Source organism: Ornithodoros turicata, chromosome 2, assembly GCF_037126465.1.
Source record: "Ornithodoros turicata isolate Travis chromosome 2, ASM3712646v1, whole genome shotgun sequence".
NCBI classification, from domain to species: Eukaryota; Metazoa; Arthropoda; class Arachnida; order Ixodida; family Argasidae; genus Ornithodoros; species Ornithodoros turicata.
In genome coordinates, this window is record NC_088202.1 from 96,535,340 (window position 1) to 96,560,456 (window position 25,117).

At 45.4% G+C, this 25,117-nt stretch overlaps 1 protein-coding gene and 1 long non-coding RNA gene across 3 annotated transcripts in view; one reads left to right on the forward strand and one right to left on the reverse strand.

Annotated features, from left to right (window-relative positions):
* Positions 1 to 1,142: 1,142 nt before the first annotated feature.
* LOC135385817 (hemicentin-2-like) overlaps positions 1,143 to 25,117 on the reverse strand; it is a 317,127-nt gene continuing 293,152 nt past the window's right edge. Inside the window, exons 8-15 of the mRNA XM_064615350.1 lie at positions 17,113 to 17,418; positions 16,887 to 17,015; positions 15,779 to 15,806; positions 9,638 to 9,726; positions 8,924 to 9,057; positions 5,882 to 6,058; positions 5,088 to 5,191; positions 1,143 to 1,848 (exon numbers count right to left, since the gene is read on the reverse strand). Coding sequence (XP_064471420.1) covers positions 5,183 to 5,191; positions 5,882 to 6,058; positions 8,924 to 9,057; positions 9,638 to 9,726; positions 15,779 to 15,806; positions 16,887 to 17,015; positions 17,113 to 17,418 — 872 coding nt within the window. The 3' untranslated portion in view covers positions 1,143 to 1,848; positions 5,088 to 5,182. The remainder of the gene's footprint in view (positions 1,849 to 5,087; positions 5,192 to 5,881; positions 6,059 to 8,923; positions 9,058 to 9,637; positions 9,727 to 15,778; positions 15,807 to 16,886; positions 17,016 to 17,112; positions 17,419 to 25,117) is intronic.
* Positions 8,317 to 25,117, forward strand: part of LOC135385818 (uncharacterized) — a 69,062-nt gene continuing 52,261 nt past the window's right edge. The window contains exons 1-2 of one of the 2 annotated variants that reach the window (XR_010420506.1): positions 8,317 to 8,821; positions 9,361 to 9,463. This is a non-coding gene — a long non-coding RNA (uncharacterized LOC135385818). The remainder of the gene's footprint in view (positions 8,822 to 9,360; positions 9,464 to 25,117) is intronic. The other variant, XR_010420505.1, reaches the window with a different exon arrangement.

Sequence of the window (25,117 nt, forward strand, 5' to 3'; positions counted from 1 at the left end):
TTTGTCCCGTCTTCGTCGTCTGTGTTATTTTAGCGCTTTTATCATGGAACAACTAATGAACATGGACTTCAATACTCACGGGATGAAGTGCTATTCAAGTGCATCGGCATGACGCCCCCTAGCCACATGTCACCGTATCGGCGGATAGCGCACCAGGCGAAAAAAAAAAAAAGAAAAACGCTACAAACAATACGCAAAATCAAGCAAGAAAGCCTCCAGCGATTCAATGTGTTGTGTGTTTTTCTTTGTGATTTAAGCGGTAAGTTTGATAGAACATGAAATGCATTAAGTTTTGATCGTGATTGTATAGTTCGTACAAGGTGAATAATACTTACCAATGAGTACAAATTAAAAATCAATCCCGCACGAGATTCATGATGCATTACATGCAATACACCTTGCATAATGCTCAAGAACTCCTACACGACTGCAACACACACACATAAAGAGACGATGATGAGATGGGGCTGATGCCAGCCAGCGGGCTGGGCGCCAACTGGGTGGCTGGGAAACTATGCTAAACGAACGATGCACCTGGAAGAGAACCTATGCAATCTGAAGAAAACCCGTACTCCTTGAAGAAAATCTTTGAAGTCTTGTGCCCACATGGGTGAAAATCCGAAGGGTGCGAACATTTTTCTCAAATTCGTCGAGCATGGCAAACTGTGCGGTTTTAGACACGGTCTTTAACAACAGACTTTAGTCGAAACGTTTTTTTTTTTTATTTCGTTGTTTCACTTTATTGACGAGTAAATCATACCTGTAGTTGGCTTATCGACAACATGTAATGATAACAATAAGAAGACGACATAAAATGCTTGCACTAGTGATGAAAAATGCTATGAATAAGACATTCATTTTCGATGCGATAAAAAGTGCAGTTGGAAATGCAGCAGGAGAAGGTCTGCGCTATCTTATATACGGACGACCTGCAATGATTTCGATATACCATAAGATCTCTGATTTTATCATACTCGAAATTGCGAGATTGTATAGTCCAGCAATATTAGCTTCCTGCGTACCACCATCTCAAATGCTGTATTGCTCCAGGAAACAAGCCGAAAGGAGATACATTACAGTTATGTAAGAACGAGCTGTACGCGCAACATCGACCAGCATTTCAGTACTCAACAACGGTCAACTTGTGTTTAATTCTTTTATTAGTAACGTACCTTCATGACATGGAACGATTGCTGAGCATTCAGTGCTTGCGCATAAGATATGAAATTAAAGACGCCTTGCTTTGTGCAAGCCACCCTCTAACATCCGCTGGCTCAGCCATCACACATTGATTTATGATTTCACGAATATGTAGAGCGACGGCGTAAATAGAAACAAAAAGAAAGAGAAAGAAAAATAGTAGAAAAGATAGTTTCTGGCATCCTATCTCCCTACAGTGCGTAAGTCCAGTGGGGAGTTATCACACAGGGTTCATCACAGCTGTTGTCAGGTGGTCCGTCAACCACATTCTGTGCCTTTGGTCCGCCAGTCAATCACGGGAACCATCACTGTTGCGCACGGACACACTAGAGTATCGCCTCTCTGCAGACGCAGCTTGTAGAAAGCACACTTGTGAGCAAAGACGTTAATGTCAACCGCACATCATCTGCGTTATGGCCGTAACGGGACAGCCTTGGTAACTGCACATCACCACACAATTCACGTTGGTTGTAGTGCAGGATTGTCAAAAATAACCCGTCACTTGGTTGACACAGAGACGAGAAGCATCAATACGGGCGAGACCGTGATCACAGTTGGTCGTTGAACGGCACATCAGCCTGGCTTGATAAGGCTGCAGCTCACAGAATAGTTCAGTAGCCACGTACATGTTGTTGCTGTCACTCATTGCTATGTTGAAAGCACAGTAAAAAAGAAAAAGGAAAAAGAAAATAATACAAGACCTTTAGAACATGAGACCAACATGGTGGTTAGTAATGCAACTACTGATATCAATAACGGTAGTTGCATTTCCACCAATGCTGTAGCATTGACTGCAGGACAGGAATGAGAACATTTAAACCTCCAGAGTGGCATACACGTATACAGGGTGCGTCACGTAACGTGTCATTTGACCTCTGTAAAAAACGGCTCAACAGAACAATACGGGGTAAGCGGCTACCTTCCGGCCATCCAATTTGCCACCCACCAAAATCTTTTAGACGACTTTTATTTTAAATAAATTAAGTTTTTGAATTGAACTCGGAAATCTGCCTATTCAATGTAACGATTTTCTTGCTAAGTCAGATAGACCGTGGTTGAATTAGCCAAACCCAGTGCAAAATACGTTATGTATTACGGCGATTATGTCCAGAAAAGTCGCCCGAAAATTGAGGTTTAATTCCGCATTTGTCAGCGACGCACTAAGTCGGCCGCAAGACCGCGGCGTGAGGAGCTAGGGCCAGACCTCGGCGAAATCACGCATGATCGCGATAATCCACAATAACCGCCATCACGATCACCAAAGGGATGGGTGTGGCTGTGATTGTAATCGTCATTGTAGTGCCCTTGCGATGATGACGGCGCGTCATCATCAGGAACATCAATAAAACATGTGGTGATCGCGCTCACGGCAGTAATCTGTATTTCGTGATTCCTGTATTGCGATAACGATGCCGCTCCTCTGCAGGCACTCATAGGAATTACATTGTGATTGCGATCAGGCTGTTTGCCCTGAGCGCGATTATTGCGTGATCGCGCTCATCACCGCGATCATGTTGTTCTGCAAAAGCGCAAAGTATAGGGAAGCGCGCACTTTCTGGGCGCATTTGCAACGCCGTGTGTTCAGTCCCATTCTGAATAGTTCTATATTATGGTTGATGCTCTGCTTCACTGCTGTCTGCCCTCATCACGTCCCTGCCCATAAAGTTCAAATATAAGAGGCGATATTTGCATAACGCTCGTCTTTGGATGCTTTCCCAACTGTTGCTATCATGCTCCGACGTCTCTAATTTTTCGCATCTCGTCTTCGCCGATCACTATGTCGTTGTGAACCTGTTGCCGGGTGACCAAATGTCTGTTGTCACGATGCTAGAATTTTGCAATGTCGGCATGTGATGGTGTGTGTCGTTTTGCACTTTGCTTCGGCATGTAGACATACTGGTGACGAGAGGGCCAATGGCCACGTCAGTTAGGAAATCAGTCATAATCGGTAGCCTACATTGTGCTTCTAATACCAATTATTTATTCAGCGCGCGGAAATACATGAAGGAAGAAACATCCTCACATTGACATTGAGAAATACGTGTAGGGTAGTGAGCATTTAATGGCTGCATCGTGAAATTTCTCCGGCCCTTTTAACCCCTTCACGCTTTCCGCCACGAGGATGACTTTTTCCACTGTAGTCGGGAGAAGTGAGGCATTGTCGCGCCCTTTGTATTGCACTGGCCACCGAAAAAAGGCGTTCGACGCCACCGGCAGTGGCCGGTATGCCAAAGCAGACCTCCGCTAGACGACCCAGCTTATGATATCGACCGGTGTCGTGTTTCCAAAAGCTACAGACATTTTGCTCGTCATAGTCCTCCGCAAGATACTCGTCAGGTTCAGACGTCTGCCGAACTTCAGGCACCAGAAACGCCGTATCAAGGACACCGTGGATGCCGAGGGCTGTAGAAAGATCCACAGCGTGCTCTGACCGTGCTCGAAATTTCCCCCACTGCTCTTCTCTTTCCAATCTTTCGCGTGTTATAGTGAAGACACATCATAAATGTTTTCTCGCCGTCACTAGAGCTGCCGAGATATTTGAAGTGGCCCTGCAGCCAATCGGGGACAACCAAGTCACCATGGTGTGGAGCTCGTCAAAGCGATCAGACATGATTCTTCGCTGCAGCAGTGGCGCAACACCTGTTGCCTGCACAATCCGTGCCCAAAGGACCCACATCCGGGCTCGAACAGCTTCTTATTGCCATTGCAATCGTTGATTTGCCTATTTTTGGCGCGAAAGCACAATCACAAGAGGAAATTCACACCCTCCCTGCCTTTGCTGTGTGCAAGGTGTCGTGTGTCAACAGCGCAACTACATGGGTGATCGCGTGAGTGCGGTAATGCCTAGATATCACACGAACGGCCTTTGCCTGATATCGTGATCGCACTCATGCAATCACCCTCGTGGTGATCGCTGCATTCGCGATCAACTCATTCGTTCGACGTTCTGATTGCGATAAACAGTGGCGCGAGGATGAGTGCGATCTAGTATCGCGCTCATGGTGCACAGCGATCTCGCGCCATATCAGCCTGAGCGTGAGCGTGGGTCGGCTTCAGCCTCACGCTCGCCTTATCAGATGATCGTGATCGTGAGTTCTTTCGGGCCGAAATGCCGACCTCTGGCTAGGGCATATCACTCGCCACCTGACAGAGCGATAACGAGGGCGGTGACCTCCATGTGTGATACCGTTGAAAGCAGCAAACTACATTGTCGCTACCCTTCCCTACTTTTTCAGCTGCTCTGTCTATCAGGTGGAGAGTGGAATACCACCTCGTCACGGCGCTGTTTTGCGGGCGACTTAGTACGTCGCTGAAATATGCGCAACTATACCTCAATTTTCGGCCGACTTTTCTGGACACAACCGCCGTACTACGTGACGCATTTTGCGATGGGTTTGGCTAATTTAACCACGGTCTGTCTGATTTAGCAAGAAAAACATTACATTGACTAGGTCAATTTCCGAGTTCAATTCAAATAATTTATTTCAATTCAAAGTCGTCAAAATTATTTTTGATAGGTGGCAAATTGAATGGCCGGAAGGCAGCCGCTTACCCAATATTTTTCTGTTGAGCCGTTTTTTACAAAGGTGAATTGACACGTTACGTGACGCACCCTGTATAGGTTTTCTGGTACCATGGCGGAACTCGAGACAGTAGAGAGGTTTAGTGCATCGTACGCTATCGCCTTTGCGTACGTATGGGATAGCGTTTGTGGTTCTGCGCACGTACAAAACACAAAGAGAGCTTCGCGCAGTGCGCAGAAACACCACGCTATCCCGTACGCACGCAAAGGCGATAGCATATATAGGATGCACTAAAACTCGATAGTATCTTCGAATCAACTACAGTGTTCCGTCCGAGAGGATACGAACAGGTGAATTACTCACCGCATAGCAGTATGTCTCCTTCAGCTGGGGTTCTCAGGATGCGTGTTTGTTTATAGGCACATCGTTCTGTGAGCAGGTGGTGCACCGCGCTCGTGTCAGTGGCGCTGCGGAGGAGAATCGTATCATATACCGTGTGGTACACTACCATTCTGGCACTCAGTATCCCGGGCCTATACTTTCTATTTATCAAACTGTGTTATAGAATATAGACGTGTAGAAACCCAGTGAACCGGTAGGGACCTCAGGAGGAGAGCCGCCGATATTTCGAACAGAGACTGTTCTTCTTCTGGGCATAGAATATGATAGACAAGGTCTGAAACATTTTTCCCTAAATGTTCCGGTCGGTAAAATGCAGGTACCGCAAGCGCCCGAAGTAAAATTTAAAAGATGGGAGTTTGATGTAATTAATGAGCGTATGAAAATGAACCGTTCGGTGATGCTCAGTTCTTGGCTCATGTCTCAAGGATGTTCACTGAAAAGAAAGCTTTTCGATAGCGCCACCGGTTTAGGAATTATTCAGCCGGGGGGTCTTCGTGAAACATCGGGTATAAAAACAATCACTGGCAAAACTGTGCTTAAGAGATTAGCAAGTCCACCAAATCAGCCTGCGAAAACTGAACCAAAGCATAGCAACTTTTCTATGAAACCCCCATCGGCTTTTACGCAAATGAGCGAGGGAATGAGGGCAGAAGAAAACGTATGGACGTTTCCGGTAATGAATTAAAGTCGGCAGCACATCCTCATCCTAATCAAGTAGATGGAAAGCGCCTGATGCTCTTATTCTGATATCTCACCCAGATGTCTTGTTGATGGCTGCACCCTATAGCAGTTTCAAGCGCTGGAAAACTTCCCCCGGGAACCAGATCGTGCTTTAAAGGAGAGACGTGACCGGGGCCGCCGTCTAAAGAAATTCTAACTGCTGCGACCCGCGAAGGAAGGCCCTCCACCAAATCATTATCCCCGGGAAGCCACTGAAAAGACAAGAAGACGTTGTCCCCGAGCGCACTTCGATTCGTTGCAGGCGCTCTCTCGCACCACGTTTCCAACGTGTTCAAACTCCGTGTCGCTAACAGGAAATCAAGCGAAGCGGATATATCAGAAACTACTTTTTGGGTTCGCTATTGTTAATAGGGTACGGGTTCTAGTAGCCTTGTTTTCAGCAGACACAAGGAAGGGCAAACGAAGATCACGGAATTCTACAACACTCCGCCAGCAAAGTTGGGATCTTCGTCGCTACACAAAGTTCGATGTGGTCTTGTCTCGCGTGTAGATATATATGTATTGGCATCATCGAGTGTAGAGACAACATGTAACCGGAAACATGTAAGCGCTTCAGTACCGTATGTGGATATTTCTCGCTCGCACCATAGTTCCTGGTTGTCCAAAAGTGAAGACTGGAATTGTTGGTGACTTTCCAATCGGGGTATAATGCGGTTTACTCATGTTGTGCATGTATCAAATTGGTAGCTTCTGCACCTCGATCAATCGCTAGATCAATCACTTCCATACGCGATTATTTCAACATTCTTAATATACATCCATAAAATTTCGATTTTTATTTATTTATTTATTTTTGTTGTTGTTGTTGTTATGGATAAACAAAGATATTCCTGAGTAAGGTAAGGCGAGTGACGTATTATTTATTGATCGAAATTTGTCATAAAAGGAGTAACATTTGCGGACGAGATGTCAAGACTAACGTGGATTGATGAGTCGTCCTTACTGATACATCTTTTTTCCGATTTGTTGTTTGACAGTTTGAGCCAATCATGTAGATCGAGTAGCGCACATTCACTTTTCTAGGATTGCTTGTGGAACTGCCGCAGGAATAGCAGGATATGAAGCGCCGAAAGTTGGTTCGAAAACCTGTGGCAACTAATTGCTCTTTCTAGCTGGTTGTCTTCATGTAGTTCATGCAGTGCATGTATTATGGTGCGGAACGAATTATTTGGAAATGGAATGATTCAAAATTTCGTGATCCTATCATGCTACAGCTGAGCGTGAACCACAGAAATAACTCGTTCGATCTCACTAGAAAAGACATCCAGCGTGATTCCCGTTATCCGCGTGGGGACGTCTCACGGCCGTTATGAAGGTTGTCTTACGTAAATGAGAATTTTGCAATTCCCTATCGCATCACGTAAGTCACCTACAGCAGTCAGCGCTGAAGCGACCCGATAAATAACACCCGACCTGATTACCCAAGCAGCACAATGTACTGAAAGTCGAGTGCAATAGGGGTGGACGGGTAGGTGGAAGACCTTGAACAAACTGGTTAAACTAAAGAACATTGATAAGACACATACCGTCCACCCCTATTGCACTCGACTTTCGGTACATTGTGCTGCTTGGGTAAAGACTGAGTTATACTGCACGACACTAAGGAACTGAGAGCCCGACTCAGCGAAACGTAATGTAAAAAAAGGAAGGTGTTGTGGAAACTTCGGTCTGTGAGCTCCTGGGAGGGCTTTTCGACGATCGATCCATTTCGGGACGACAAGAACAACGCTAATACGCGTTTCATATGGAATTAGAAAACTATATACCTGGGCAATATCTGTGTAGAACGCTGCCTGACGATCGAAGTCGCTGAGGCTATGAGCGGCGTACATACAGGAAGACAAGGAACTTAGCATGTGTCCTGGGCCGATAGCTCATACTGAGCAAGACCACGGTTACTCTTTCACATGCTTTACTCTCATATACGTTCCGTACAAGCTTGTACACGTTCATATACAAGCGTTTTCTTGTTATCGGTCTTGTGTCACAGCAGACGTTTCCCCCCAAAGTAGTTGTCAATTTTTGCAAACATTTAATTGTACGGGATCTTCTTTTTATGTTGGCTTACTCTTCCAGTTGCCCAGTTTGAAGTCTGTCCAATATAAAAGGCCATTTGTACACCGCAAGTATGGAGCAATACTGTAGACGATATAACAGGTAAACGCCGTATCGTTTCCGCTCTCCACGCTTTCTAGGTCGCGCATGGATTACGGGGAGAATCGTAACAGAAACGTCATCGTTCCTGGCGCAGCAGGGACGGCACATAAACATGGGGCGATAGACACAACACGCGCCACTATGAACTGTTCGATTCTGAAAACTTTCCAATGCACGAGGACCCGTCTAGGAATTGGGGGAGGGGAGACTTCCCGTTGTTCATCATGTTTCCTGATAGGGTGCATTAATCACCTTAACTGCTTTCGCATGTAAGGCGATAGATGGTGCATTAACACACCCGTCTCGTACGTATCGAGAAACGTGATAAGCTTGGATGACGCCCCGTTGGATCCAGTTCTTTGCTTTTGTAGGTGTGGAAGTATTGCTGAACATGTACGCATAGGTGCAAACGCGCGATATATGAAGCAATGTGCCGTGAAGTATCCAGTCGACTTGCTGTTACTGTAAGTGCACCAGTGATCATTCAATTTTTCGTTGATACAGTTTCCCGTCTGCCTGTGCACGGTCTACCACATGACAGCGGTATCCTGTAAGCCACATTGAACTCGCACTCCTTGAATTTGTGCGTGTGTGTGGTCGACACAGCATCCTTGCCTATCCACCTCAATGAAAGATTCTCGGTGACGAAATCCGAAATATCCTGAACACGAGAACGCACTTTTGCCCTTTGATATTTAACGAAAAGGATGCTGCCTATGTCGAAGAAACCGAGAAAATCCCACTGAAATATATCTAAGCGTTTCAAGGACACGTGTTCTGCACGAGGTTGAACCCAAGTAAGTGAAAGAAGGATTTGATATTTACACGCCGGAGCACTGTTATTTTGTGGCATCACTGTTTGAGAGCCCGTTGTTTAATTAATGAGAGAGGTTACTTACCCGCACTAAATCCGACTTGCGACCAGCCTCGTCTGGACTACGTTTTGAAGAATGTAAACAGTGTGGGGACGGCAGCTCCCTCTCCACCTGACCAGTAATCGTTTTCCTGGCTGTATTTGCTATATCTGGCTGGTCTGTAAAGAAATCCAACATCTATTTTTTTCTTTGTGTTTGAATTACCTGCGTTGACTACTCGGTAACGTTTAAGAGGTTCTAGCATACCGGACATAAAACTCGTAGAATCGATAGTTGCATTATCGATCTACTGCGCAACATCTAGACGAATGCTAGTGTACTGCGTCTACAGGAATGTGACCGGGAATGCTAGGGATACATAGTTCATAGTTTAGCGGGACGAATTCACAAGCATGCCTGGAGTTATTTTATGGCTGATACATTGGTTTCATGATTGATATGGCTCTCTGCGCTGGTCGCAGAGTTCTACGGCGTCTTCAGAAGTACGACACAGCAGGACAGAAGGGGGACAGGAACAATTGGGATCATGTTTCTGGGTGATATCGTACCAGCCTCTCAGCAGCGGTAAGTAGAACTATCCATTAACAATTGATCACATTTCGATTGACCAAAGTAACTGGTGCTATTGATGTGGAGTTGCGGGCCTCACATTAGTGAAGCCAAAATCTCCATTTAATTTTTTCCTTAAAACCAAACCAAACCAACATTTCGATTGACAGTATTGAAAATAATACCAACCGAGACCAGCGTATTGTGTGGATATCAAATCTGGCGATCTACCCTCGACGTCTCTAGGCCGCTCCATGAAATCTTTTTCCGGGGAGTATCTGTGTGAAAGAACACATCTCAAGTGAAAACTTAGATTAACGTAATAGTTTCAATAGTGTCTCTCACGTTGTCACGGTAACAATAATTGCAGCCCACTGTACTTCGTGGAAACTACTAGTACAGTAACAGCGTGTTATGGCTTTCGTGCGGTCAAACACACAGTATTGCTTTGATAGACTCGCCATCCTGCAAGTCGGCTCCACCTCACTGTCGAAACACACCGCCTAGAGTGTGCGTGGGTTGGGGGAAACTAACCTAAAACGACATCAGCTAACCAGAACTAACCTAATTGGATGTAATCCGACAGTGCAGGAAACGTGAGGTGATGCTGACTTGCAGGATGGTGAGGCCATGCAACCAAAGGAATGCCGGACAGACCGGTACAAGAACCGGAGCACGGTGAATCGGAGATCTCAATGTACCGTGCCATAATGGAGCGATTGTACGCGAAGACAGTTTTCGGGGGACTATAGAGTTCGTACGTGAAGATGTTCTATCGGTCGAAGTACTAGCAAGTCTTAATACATTGAAAGATGTTCACGACAAGTGTGCCGACAAGATGACAAGGATACCGCGCAGGGGTGGATCCACGCCCACGTTTTGGGGAGAGGAGGAAAGCTAATGTGTAATCTAGCGTTTTGGGCCACCCCTCCCCTTGGATCCGCAACTGATACCGCGTTATTCATTTGAAGCTGCTGACATCATATTGGTGAACCTCGATCTATCACCTTCTTCTATCGTATCGTAAAGCGCTTCCGACATAGTAGAAATCGCAAGTGAACTACCAGGAATATTTCTTTGGTGAAAGAATACCGTTCACCACAGGCGGGTGAAGTTGCCACCGCTAACGCGCTGTTTATTTGAATTTGCTGACATCATATTGGTGAACCTTGATTTACCATCTTCTTTCATCGTATCGTATTGTCGTTACGTCATTCAACCTGGTACGCTGTACGGCAGAGTGTGGTAGCGCCTACCATCATTATTTCCGGGGATCGTTCACCGGCTTACCTCGCTAGGCAGATTGCGTGGAGTGGGTTTCCAACCACCACCACCGTTTCAAGTTCTCTACCTGAAATTGCCGTGTCTGTGGGTAGGATGGGAACGTTAAAACGCGAAAACATCTCTCGCTTGAATACTTTGCGTAACCTGCGAAAGTGCGTCTCATATCACAGCCGGTTGGAGGCCGTAAACGGGCGACCCCGGTCGATTACACTAAGCGCAGGTGAGCACGTGTTGACGTTTGCAACAATATGGCGCCCATGGGATGGCTGAGAAGCGGATCCCGCATGGATTCCACTTGAATACATAGTTCTTGCGAGGCGTAACGAGGATTCTGACAGCAAAACAGGTTCCAACCACGAGACAGGAAATGATCGCCAAGCTTCCCCACCAGACGACCCTGCGTCAGATATGCGTGGTGGCGAAGTTCGTAATACCCGCTTCGCTATACACTACAGAGGTGTTGTGTGCCTGGAGCCTACACCTCACCAACCTTTCCTCCCTTTCGTTTTTTCCCCCCAATAAGCATATCCCCCCCCCCCCCCTTGTGGTTATGAAACTGTGGAACAACGTAGATGGGTAGAAATCCAGCGAACCGGTAGAATGTAGGAAGGGAGTTGCCTCAGGACAGAAGCCGCCGATATTTCGAACAGAGACTGTTCTTCTTCTGGGCACCGTCCTCATCATTGGCATGGTATTTAAAGGGTTAGGTGTGACGTGTTTAAAGGTTCATGCGAATTGTGGGTCAACAGCCCGGAGGGAAGAAAGGTTCCGTACGGGTTTTTACGGCCAGAGTGAATGGCTGCTTTGTTAGAGTGTGGAGGGGATTATGTGAACGTAGTGATCTAGGCTACAGACCGGTTACAGAAAAATGGAAGGTTCACGAACACGTGGACGAAACGGGACAACAGGCAAGAATTGGCAAGCATAGCGAAAGATAAGGAGGTTAGTGGTTACGTGGGGAAAAATTCCAGAACCAGCAAAGGGTTTTTTATATATTTGTAATTCAAAGTTGTGGCATGCAATAAAGAAAGTAGAAAGCAGTGGCCATGCATAACATGACAGATGATACTGGAGGTAGAAGGGAAAAGCATATTTCATTTGTGAAGTGTTTCTAGGGTGCCTTGTGATTTGTTGATACCGGACGGGTGAAGAGCGTTGAACTTGTATATGAGATAAGACTCCCTATCACGTCTGTCACGTGTGGATCTAAACCCGGTTTCTAGAATATATAGTTTAATGTTGTCAAAATTGTGACCCGGAACGTTAAAGTGTTCGGCGACTGCTTTGGGGAGTTTGTTGGACGTGTCGGTTCTGTGTCCGGTAAGGCGGTTGTTCATTTGTTGGCCGGTTTCACCAATGTATTGCATAGAGCAGTCGCCGCATTCAATGCAGTATATGACATTGGAGCTTGTGCATGTGAATGCGTGGTTAACGGGGTGGGTGTAATTGCTCGCAGTGCTTTTGATGGAGTTAGCGTGTTGAACGTGCTTGCATGTTTTGCAGCGCGGGAGGTTGCAGGGTCGTGTTCCCGTGTACGGGGTGCTTGTTTTGCTGATTTTGGCATTGACCAAGGAGTCTGCCAGGTTTTTTGCACGTCGGTATGTCACCTGTATAGGATTTGTGAATATATTGCTAAGTCGGTCACTGCTTTGGAGGAGGGGCTCGTGCTTCTGTAGAATGGCTTTGATGTTTGGAAGTGCGTTGGAATATCTTGTGATGAAGCTTATTTGGCACGCGTCAGGATTTTTTCGGTTTTCCAGAACCTCGTCTCGATCGAGTGTAAGTGCCTTGCGACGGAATTCGGTTAGGAGGGAGTCTGGATAGTCCCTTTGGGCAAGTGTACTGCAGAGTTCGTCAAGCTTCTCAGCGTAATCTGTGTCGTTTGAACAAATTCTGCGTAGTCTTACACTCTGCCCATTAGGAATTCCAACCTTACAGTGACGCGGGTGGTGACTCTTGAAGTGAAGGTATTGTTGTTTGTCAGTTGGCTTTTTGTACAGGGTTGTGATGAGGTTGCCGTTGTCTAGTGATATTGTGGTGTCGAGGAAGTTAATTAAGTGAGTTGACTGTTGTGATGTGAACTTTATGTTGCTATGCGCGGTGTTCAGTAGATCTATGAACTTTTGAAATTCATGTTCCCCGTGTTCCCATATTATCAGTATATCATCGATGTATCGAAGGTACACCGTGGGTTTCAATGAGAGGGCGCTGAGAACTTTGAGCAACTTTGAGCACTTCCTGTAAGTTTATGGTTGACTTTACGGTAAAATATTACGGCGTCACACATGTTGTTTGCGTGTTCGCTCACTTTTAAGCACGGAAGTTGGTATCTTCGAAACTGCAATTGTGGCACCCAGTTCGTTCACTCTGTTCACTGTGGGTTGCTCAATTCATTCAGTTAATTAGTCCAGGAATTAGAAACGTGACTATACTTTGAACTGTTTCATGTTTTGTCTGGTGCTGTTCGTGCTTGACGTGAATTGAGCAAGGAACATGCTGACAGAGACAAGGTTTACAAAAGTAAGATGAATTAAAATGTTCTACTCAATGGAGGACTTCATTGAACCCATCAGTGCGAAGGAATAAAACCCAGGAAGCTGACATAAATGACATTTCGCTCGTCATGGGCGTACTATATACCGTTACGCGGTGCAGGATATGGAGGACCCGTTAAGGGGGCGTTAAGGTTGTCCAGAGAACTGCTACGCGCCGGGGGTGGCGCCAAGCTCAGTAGCATGAGCGTTGTTTAAACTTCATTTTATTCATTCAGATTCCATCGTCAGAAAAATATTTATCTGTCGAGCGGAAAACTTTGGCATCGTTGTTTCGATAATGAAAAACCCACATCTCTCAAGATGAATAGCTGTGGAAACGGTAATATTACGATCAAGGACAGCCGAAAGCCAGATAGAAAGCATCGTATCCCTTCTCAAGCGGTGCGTTTTCGTACAGCAAGTGAAATTGTTGCTCCTCCTGAAATTCATTTTGTCTGTACAGACACATGAGGTGCTTCTCCCAGCAGCAACGTTTCTTTTGCGATGAGACGGTGCCAGCTGTTGCGATGCTAATTATATTCTCAAGCCCGCTTCATATTTTCCTGCATATTCGAATACGAGATTGAATGATGCTGGGATGACGATGATGGGAACAGGACGCGGCGTTGGTAAAGGCTCCTCCTGTATGATTTCCTGCGCGTGCAATCCTTCATAACATAGTAAGAATTAATTGACTCAATTGGAAGTACGTCTAAGCATGCAAGCATGCAATCTTAAAACTATCAGTTAAGATAACCATAAGTATCTAGAATAAGCTCTACCCGAGAAGCGTCATCATGATGTTGGTAGACAGACTTGATGTCTGTCTACCTCATCCTAGACAGACGAGGTAGACAGACTTCAAGTCTGTCAAGACGCAAGACCTTGACAGACACAATACGACAGACAGCAGACAGACGACAATAGGACTTACTCCTATTGAAAGAAAAGTAGGACGCGTCCCTTTCAAGGACCATTGTAATCCCCTCGAGACAGTGGCGTACGAGTGCGACCTTGTTCGCCCCTAGATTGGAGCATACTACAGCTCTACCAAATTGGTGGCGCTGTCGAACAGTGTGACGTCATTTGTTTACAAACAGAGGGGGGGGGGTCCATTAGTCACATAGAAGCGCGTGGCCATGCTTTGGGAACAGCAACCCTCTGCCAGCCGCATCGGTGGATTAGTTGCTAACTTGCCTGCTTATAAAGGCTGTGACACATTGAGTGATGTGATTTATTACGTCATACACGCCACGGAATTGAGTAAAAATGAGTTCTTTGTGAACGCGTCGTCATAAGTTGGCGAGATAAAAAAACGTTGAACAAACCACCACATCAAACTCTGACATCAGAGAAGTGAGAACCTCGGCCGTTCCCATGGGTTCTCGAAGGCACGTGACCTCGGCCGCGTCATTGGCGGGGATGCCTTCTCTGATGTTAGAGGTGGATGAGTTTTGTTCTGTATTTGCGGCTACCAATTTTCTATGCGTCCATTACCCCGTTTGCTGTAAAAGTTTAAATTCAGGTTCACATCAATGTGCGTTACCGTCATTTACATTTGTCCCGCATAACTTGGGGCCAAGTGTCAAAACCTCTTTAATGACCTCAAAGCTGCCGGCACATTCCGGCTGAGAACCCTGTCCGGTAGAAAATGCTTGGGCACGTCGCTTTTCGCGAATGAAATTACTCGCTACGAAAAATTACGAATGAAACTCGCTGCCTGTTCAGATTTCAAGAGACGCTGGAAACTTTCAGGTGCGCAAAATTAATCTAACAACCGACGCCCGTGGCCTTACTTACTGATATTTAATTTCCCCACTGAAGCATGTTCCACACGTTGCACATTCTATCATCTAATTTTGTGACGAGCCTCTCTGCAAGGTGCATAGGCCAATAGAGATGGAGCGCTGTCGACATTACCGCCTAGTAGACCATGTTATTGATGGCTTTATCGATTGCATAGTATCGACGCTGCTAATGCTAGACCACACTGTACTGTCGAGAACTGTCCATGGCGCGCCTTAGATTTCTAGGAATGCTATCTGCAGCTATACTATCCGTAGGCATGTGTATATCGATGCACGTACAGGGTGTTGCGAGATTAACGTTCTGTACACGGTGTCCACCAATACTCTATCGACACTATTGATACAAGCACTGCGACAGTAATCGGAACTACTATTTCCATACACAGCGAAAATTGAAAAGGCGAAAAAGTGGAAAAGAAATGAGTTGCTCATTGCCCATCTGGCGTTACGTGTTACCACATTTGAGTTAGGTAGGACTCTCGTGTACCTATACGTTCAAGGGGAACTGTACCCCCTGTTTAAACGCTACGTATTCGTTACGAGATGCAGAGTGTACACGAATACCACGACGATGTGAATTATGTCGAGTGCACTACAGAACTGTGCGAAATACCCAACGAAAGTTCCTGCGTTAACCACGCCGCTTGCGGGAAACGAAAGAGATGGGATATGAAAGAGAATAATGACATAAAATGTGCACTTACTTCTCCAAAGGAATAACTTCTTTTATGTCTGCAGGAATAAAGAGAAAGATACTTTTAACGAGGCTCAACATGACCGAACAAACACGAAAGAAAAGCCGTTCTAGGCTTAGTGCCTGTTTATGTGCGCGTATTCTTTCGTCGATCTTGGCGTAAACTCTCGACGAGCTACATTTCAAGTACACATTAATTCCGTCACAAGGTAACGTCGCATGCATCGTTCTTATACTGCGTATCACAGTAAACGCACCGTTCATTCAATGAATTACTGGGGCACATGTGCACGTATCGCAGGAAATTAGTGAGTGGGACAGGGTTTCCATTCGTGAACGACCAGTGCCACGCCTCACGTTGCGAACCTGGTTGCGTGGAATGGAAGCAGTGCAATTAGGTTCTCGGGTGCTTTAGTAATTAGACGGAAGTAAAACAAATGACCAAAATGGTGCGTGCCGAGCTTCATAATTTGTGGGCGTAACGGTGCTCCATGGTACAGAGTAGAGTCAGCCATGTTATTTGCAGTTCCATGAAAACTGTGCTTACTCAGCCCTGCGGGGACAGCACTTCGTTGGCGTTCAATTAAAGTTGCGCGACACAGTCGGTTTATTCGCTTTGATACGTAATGATTCGTCAACGCTCTAATGACGGTCTCTCTGACAGAGTACGGGGGATCATTCTGCATTACTCTAAATTACGGTGACGGTGTTTCGTGTTCGCGACGAAGGAATTGCTTGACAGTTTTTGGCAACAGCCGCAAGATATGTAATGTGGCTTATTTTCTTGACAAGGGTTACAGATATGTAGCCATGATATTTGACTTAGAATATGTGTTGGTGGACACTCCTCGCTAGATTTCGATCCACGTGAATGTCCTTGGTGCTAAGCATCAGCACATATAATATATGAAACATAGGAAGTTCTACAAATGTGTTTGAAACTCTGTTTCCTCACGCTGCTTTGCGTAGTGAACCCTGAAACTTGTTTCATTACCGGCTCTCAGATATTTGCCAGCCATTTATACGAACCTGTTATTGCGCTTATTGGAACGTTGTCATATTGTCTGCTATCACTTCGCTTTGACGACACATCTGACGAATATGTGACATCAACCTACCTTTTTCTTCTACAACGGACCTTCTCTTGCACTTGCGTAAAGACAGCGCGGCAAAGGCGCAGGCCGCCAACAAGCAACAGCTGACTATGAAACCCAAAACAGGGTTCAGAATTTTCATGGAGTTTTGATCTGCAACACGTAAGGTAATGTCTTTACGAGAAGGATTTATTTCAGAATTAGTCGCAACTCCTGCTTAGATAACCCAGTCTACCGCAATCCCACTCACCGGTGGACGTGTGATAGAGATTGAGCAAAGCGGTTGAAAACCGGAGCGTGAAAGGGGCGCTGCGTCCCTTTGCATTCGAAGCGTATAACAAAGCAACAAAAGAAACGTCTCTGGGCAGACCACTGAGCCGAAAGTGGGGGATCTCCGTTGAGCTGACGTTGATATGGAGTTCGTCTGCCTGCACGTCAAACACTTCCATGTGAAAGACCTGCGGCAGACCGCCGCTTGATCCTTTGCGGCACTGCACGATCACGGTGTCGCGGCTCAGGATCACTGTCGTGCAGTTTTGTGGCGGGCCAGGAAGACCTGGGAATTGAAAGAAAAAAGAAGAAAAAGCGAGACAAAAAGAACTTTTCAGTGAAATGTTCATAATGTGCTTCATCTCTGCAGCTGTATGTCTAAAACATGCCTGCAGAAAGTACAGTGCCGGCTATGTTGCCATAAAATATTACACATCGGGCGGCTCTACAGCAGCAGGAAAGGGCATGGGTTAGTATATATTCGTATTTCGTGATCTGTTTTTCATTTTCCAAGGAGGCCTCGTAAAAGATTCCATTCACCTCTCCATGGTTCCTCTCTCGATGCAAGAGAGGAGGCCTACTTGGGTCTAGAATTTTTATGTGAACGCTTCCTCAAGGAAAGTCTCTGGTGTGTTATCAACGACTGTAGGGAATATTCGTGGTAGACGGTAAAATCGTCTTATATTTCACAACAGGAACGGGGAGTGGAAATAACCACGCTTGCTTGTACCTTCAATTTTCTAGCACCTCTTGATAAGTGAAAGAAGGAAGTCACTGAAAAGGTTATTCAGCTGTAGGACTCGAACCTGAATCTTCTACATCATCTACAGCTGGATAACCTTTTCAGCGACTTCCTTCTTTCATTGTTCTTAGGGAGTTGAGGCTTGTGCGTTGTGTTGTCCTTTCTTCTGTGCTCCGGCCTCAAAACATCAATTTCTATCTCCTGCTACACATTTCCTGCTGATTATCTCAGTACTCTGGCTAGTGGTTTTCTATTTCTATTTCTGTTAGGCTGGTTTCACAATACCATGTTTGTCGTCCGTTTGGTTCAAACATGCAACCCAAAGACAATCAAGCCCTCTAGATTCCAATGGGTCCGTTTTGACTTCGTTAAAAACACGGGCGATCAACGGGCCTTAGCGGTACCGTCCATTGTCGGGAGTTTTAGAACATCGTAAGCGCCCTTCCGATTCCCGTACCGCTCTCAGTCAATCAGATATCGGCAACGTGATGTCACCCACAGCAAAGGTATCAGGCAATTGGCTTATCATATTTTCGAAGACGTTGAAAACAAAATCGAACATGCGGCACCGGTTCCCTCCCACATGGCCAAATAAAAACGCCCCAGTCCTGAACGCTATGCGTGCACATGTATAAGATAATCTTCGGAATATTTTGCGTCGTAATCATTCTTAGTCTGGTATCATAACAGACAATACGGAGCTGGACGCCTGTAACAGACAGTCGAAGATGGAAATTAGCAACAACCGTCATCACGATGCGCATTCTCAACTGAAGCTGAAGTACAAGTAATGAGATCTGTTGTCGGCGTTTACTTTGCTGTTAGTGATGTGGGCTTTACGACTATATTTACGATATGCAAATATATAATATAATATACAGAGTGTTTGCTCTAACGTATCCTGAAATTTTATTTAAAGCGAGCGATAAAAGGGAAACGAGCGGTACTATTCGGCTACTTGACTAAGAAACAGCTGCCACCAGTGAAGCAGTACCTGTTTCTTACTCAAGTAACAGAAACGCATCACTTGCTTTTCTTTTATCACTCGCTTTAAATAATGTATAATGTTATAAATATATATAAAATATAAATCAAATTTATATATAGATAAATATATAACGATATGAAAATGCGGCTAATGAGAAAGAGTTATATTGACTGTTGTTCATGGCCTCGACTACGCAGAGGTGCGATGTGATGTGATAGAACAAAAGAAAAGAAAAAGGGGGATTTAATGGGGAGGTAGACCCACCACGGGCATGGCGATAGTGCTGCCATGGCTTCGTGGGTACTTAAGCAATTTTAGCGTTAAATCTGTACCAATCAGTGTTGTACATAGCGGCGGTACTCGTAGCACCGCCACAGTATTCTCCACTTTTTTCGATAGCGGAGCAGCGATCCCGCTACCTTATAAATTGGTAACGGAAAAAGTATATCCTCTACACATATGGATAGCTGCGGACTCTCCCTCTCTGTTACCACTACCGCTACTTTTCATAATATGGAGGACGTGGAACAGAAGCGAAAAAAAGTGAGATACTTACGAAGCAGAATTCCTTTATTATGTTATTCCTTTTAGTTGCTTGTGCGCAATCGAATATTTATGAATATAAGTTGTGGTATTGTCCTTTTTTTACCTAACATTTGCGAAACGGAAACAGGTATGTATAGCATACTACATAACATGAGCTAGGAAGCTAGTTTCCGTCATACAATCAGTTGCAAAACTATCGTGAGCGTGTTGATAGCACATTTCAAACTATGTTTCGCAACTTTATTGTTCGTACCAGACAAACAAAGCGTCGTGTCTCTTGGAACATGAATACGAAAATACGTACCGCCGACTTGGCGAAGCATTTCTGGCAAGACGGAATTACCTCAGGTCACACAGACACAATCTAGTGATTTTCTCACGTCAAATATGTTGCCCCTTATAGTTATGCGACATCAAAGTAAAAAAAAACCAAAAAAACGGGCATGTTGGTGTTGATCTTGCATGATTCACTATAGCACTGGCAACGGGACAGAGAGAAGAGACGACAGGGCAGGTGCTAGTTTCATGAGACAGTTAAGCTATGTGAGCCACACAAAATGAATAATATTATTCGGGAGTCAGTGTAATGTTCAGTGTTCAACATGCTATTAATGCACCTTGCACACTTCCTTGGTGGCGGCACACAGGCGATCAACTTTAAAGCAGTTGGTTGTTTGCAGCGTTTCACATGTTTTGGGAAAAGTTACACGATAGTTTTATTTCTGTAAATGCTTCATTACGGAGGTAATTTCACACGGGTAGACTCTTCCTGAGGAACTCATAGTCCCGTAAAAAGCGTATTAAAATAGTTTTTTGTCGTATAGTTGCCCACCTCATCTACCCTGCGCGTTTGTTTGTTTGTTTGTGTGTGTGTGTGTGGTGTGTGTGTGTGTGTGTCATTCGATCATGTAATCGGGAATACATGTGTATTCACATGTATGTGTATTCCATGGTGGTATGAGCGCAACATGTGTGTGTGTGTGTGTGGCTCATTTTTCGTGAAACACCCTGTAAACTCCCTCACAGGAATTTTTGGCAAACATAGGTTTGAGGTTATAATGCCGTTCCACTGTGACATTCCGCTAGTATAACTGCTACATATCCCGGTCCACCGCGGGGATCCAGTTATTGCTGTACACATCCATGACATCATGAACATGAGAGGATCACTCTCATGCGAGTGCTAAGTCAAGTAACGTTGAAAGTCATTCGCTGGAACACGGAAAAGAAACAAGACCTTCACTGATGCATCGGCGAATGACAGAGGGTCCACCTGCGTCTTTTTCATGCACTGACCCTGTGCACATCACCTACAACTTCCGCCTATCACACAAGACGTCCACCACTGCTGTGCTCTACGGAGTAATTGGACGCCACTCGTCAAACTGCCAATGTAGTAATACCCAACTACTGGATAAGTTTCACCGATTGAAAGAAACGGCTTCGTGCAGTACGCGGCACAATCAGACTTGCAGTTATTGTACGAGGCATCATCATGTCGTACAATAAAGTTTTTGCAAAAGGGTGCGCACAAGCGGATTCCTGGACATAACGGCATCCGTGGGAACGAGGCTCTTGGCCGGGAAGCGGTCAATGCTTTTCACCACAAGACTACACAAAAGCTATATTCTATAGGTGCAGATGAAAGGCTCTTGCACTGCGACGTTCAGCAACAAACTAAACCAGCCGCTAACTAAAAGCAAGTGAACGAAAGCGGTGGCGCCTACATGACGTCTTCACAGAATCGACCCTAATCTGCTATACACGTTACGTCTACGGATTCTCCAACCATTGCTCCGACTGCATGTCCCATTCACAGATCGGATTCATTATAAAACTGGCGCTAGAAACCTGGCGTATGTGCTCAATCTCTTTCGTGAGAGAAGATTCACAGCACATGCCGGTAGAATGCCATCGCTTTCGTACGATCTGGCAGGCGCTCGGAAGAACCCTGGACAGAATCGATAGAAGTCCTTTTGAACGTCGTGAAAAATGTTGGCTGATTGGCCTGCTCTCCATGGACAGAATTGTACAGTGTTCTTTGTGTTTTGCAATGGCGTCTTTTCATGAGGTCACGTAGGAGGATACATAATTTGAAGACTGTACTAGTCACGTGTGCTCTGCATAATCGCTCTCGAGTATGTGTGGGCTCACGCTAAGTTGGGCCTGCTCTAGTTCACCATAGGGACTGTATCGCAGTAATTTCCTCCATCGTCGTCGCCGATGTAATTCGTGGAAGGCGTTGTCACCGGTGGATTTATTCGACGCGGACTTGAGTGGATCTTAGATCGAAAGTTGCGTGTGAATTTTTCAGTGAGAAGCTACTCGTAGGGAAATTAGAACATGTAATTACGTGAACACAGGAGAAAAAGGCAGCCTAGTTGGTGAGAGTTCGAAGAGGGTAACATCCTTGAGCTTGAGGAAGGAAATACACAGAGACAAGAGACGCGACACAAACGGACTCAAAACCCATTTTGTACGCATTTTGAGTCCGTTTGTGTCGTGCTTCTAGTCATTGTGCCATTCCGTCCTCAAGCGCAAGGATGGTGCCCTCTTCGATTCAATTATGTCGCCAACTCACCACTGGTGCCCATCACTAAGTTTCCACCTTGTCGCTTGTATTGCCCCTAGACCGGCGAGATTGCAATTGCAAGATTTCTCACGTATATTTCTCACGTACATATTTCAAGAGTGCATTCCTCAACATTTGACAAACGGCTATGGTGATGACGTCGCTTGCTAAGCTTAGAGAGTGTGCACCGTGCTTGCGTTCAGCTCACTATCCTCAGCAGTCCAGCAATGGCACGGCAAGCATATTTGCACGTAACTGTCACAGATCGACAGTACGACGTAGGTGTGAGGTAACAAGCTATTTTTTAAAGGCACCGTAAAGGAGAAGACAGTCAGTTTATGTGGACAGCTTGTTGCTTGTAAACCCCGCGCGACAAGTTACAAATGTGACGGAGAGCACTTGATATTTTTAATTTGCTAACAAAGTTGACGTAAAAAGGCTAGGGGCGACGTCTGGTGGCAAATAATCCCGAGTGATCCCCAATTCGTCAAGCAACAATGATTATGTTCCCGACTGAATTGCATCTCTTGATGGCTACGCAGTCGACACGCAGCTATCTTCTTTCCTTTTAGCCCCAGTGTTTTAGCCGCATGCAATGTAGTTTTGCCGCCGTATTTGACGAGCAGCGCGCAGTTGAGGACCGCTTCGATGCAGTGTTGCCTGTTATTCTTATTTTATTTTTTAAACAAGTATGAACGCAATTCGGACGAAGAGTAGCGATGGCCCAGGCTCTCAAATAGATCAATTTTCTCAGATTGCACCTCCACTGAATTACGGTACCTGTAAGGTTCCTTCTTCCCGTAGAACGCGATATATTGAATTTCTGCATCATGGAAGCTCCTTAGCCATGAACAGTAACAAGACACGAGAGGATTATTGCAGCAGTATGGCGTAGGCCAGTGGTTCTCAAATGGGGGTCCGCAAAGGCACTTCCTGGGATCCCCGAGGTCCTCACTTGTCGGTGAGCCTACTACACCTGCGTGCGCGTCCGCCGAATACAGATACAGGTATGGTACACCTGGTACGTGTGGTACATGGTGGATACATGTACTTTGTATGAGTAACATTACTCCGTGCTTCAGTGTACACTGGTAGCAAAAATAATGCAGTCATAGGCTAACCATTCCTTCATTGCTACATGTGCAATAGAAATCAGACGCTTTCAGACATATGTCGGCACAGTTCCCCTAGAAGTCGGCCCAGGACGCACATTCCCCCAGGGCGTGAGTCGTGACGTTGCCCACATACGTGAGGCCGACAACGGCAAGCCCTATCACCACCACCACCACCACCACCACCACCACCACCACCACCACCACCACCACCACCATAGAAATACGAAATTATCTCAGTTTTCAAGCAGCCACCATGCAGTTTGTGCTGGTCCCTGTTGCCCTCTTCTGCGTGTGGACCTTCATGGGGCCCCCATCACTCCCCGCAGCCCAGAAAGGGTCCTCGACACATGCACGACTGAGAACCAATAGTGGAGTATATTCACATTAATTCATTCATTTAATAGCATGTTGTTCATAATGTTGATTGGTGGCAGTTCCAGGCAAGCCCAACGACAGGGAGAAGCCGTCAGGCAGGTGGATGTAAACCCATTATGAATTTTCCAGATACCAGATCTTGTACAGATTTTTGTACAGGAGCCTTTTTGATCAGCACACCACTGCTCATCTTGCCTCATTACCTCATTGCCTAGCAATGTCTCTTTTTCCATATCCAAGCTTGTAAATATCGGCGCTTTCTCGGACGAAATACCTTCACGGAATCAATCTCTTCTGGCTAATTTTATTAGATATGTTATTTATGAGCGCTACACCACTTTCGTATAAATCTCAGTTGCATAGAGCGGTGTTTCCCAAGCTGCGGGTCTCGACCCCCAGGGGCATCGTGAGAGAGGGGGGGGGGGGTCGCGAAACGGCTCGGGAAATTGACAAAAGCGACAGCAAATGATGTCTTTAGACCACGCTCTGCCCACTATTCTGCGTCACAAAAACGCTCGTGGTACGGACTCTCGAGGTCTAACAAACAAGCTCCCTTCAGTGAAAAGCAACAGCTATTCCTGTTTGCATGCGGTCATTTTTTTTCTTTTTTTTTTCGTTTTTAGGATGATTTCTACCGCAGCTGGTTCACTCTGACTGTATTAACTGTAAAATTAAAGTTCAGCGTCAATTTTGTGTATTCCCGTTCATGCACTGAACGCGAGAGGCCGGGGTAAAAAGCTGGTAGCGGAGTTTGGGAAGCACTGATATACAAACTTTCTATCCCGTCTGGAATGCCGCACTACTTCTTAGACGCGAAATTCAAATCGAGAATCGAAATCTACCTTGCACTAGCACATCAAGCGTGAAGCAAGTCGTATAGCATCATTTAAAACAGATCAGAAGTAAATACCTATAAAATGTATAGAATTATATAAAATAATATATAAAAATTATATCAAATTTGTAGCCAACGATTTATAATTGAATTTTATCGCCACGGTCTCACTTGGCAGAATTGGCTACAAATTTTATAAATATGAACATTAATATTTCCAATTCATTTTCTTTTCCTTTTTTTCTTTTCTTTTTCTTTTTTTTTGCAGATCCCCAGAGTTACGGGGTAAATTTTCACGCGCAGAACTACGCTCATACTTCAGATCCCGACAAAATATTAATTACATAACTTTCGATGATTCCAGTCTTTCATGCAGGAGTCGATGAAGCGTTGTACTCCTAGCGTGTCCATAATTGTCATATCACGTCAATCCTTCCTGAACGAGAAGAGTTCACCTCGAGCAGATTGAGCTAAGAGCAAAAAATGTGTCTGTTCTTCTTTTTACCTTGCTTTCATGACTTCAGAACCCCTGAGCCGATGTGCTTTCACTCTAAGATGCCTCGTGTGCTTTAGCACTAGCCTTAGCCTAACACTAGCACTCCCCAGAAAGTGAACGAGATTAACGTTTTGTTACTGAACAATGAAAACCCTTTCGTGTGTCGCTTGCATAATGAAGTTCTCAATTGGTAGTTGAACGCGAATGACGCGAATGTTCGCGTGTAGTCTGCCTGTACGGCTGAGATAATCCTTTAGCCTGACCTTATGGAAAAATGAAAACAAAAGAAGGAAACAGAACTATGCTAGGGAACAGA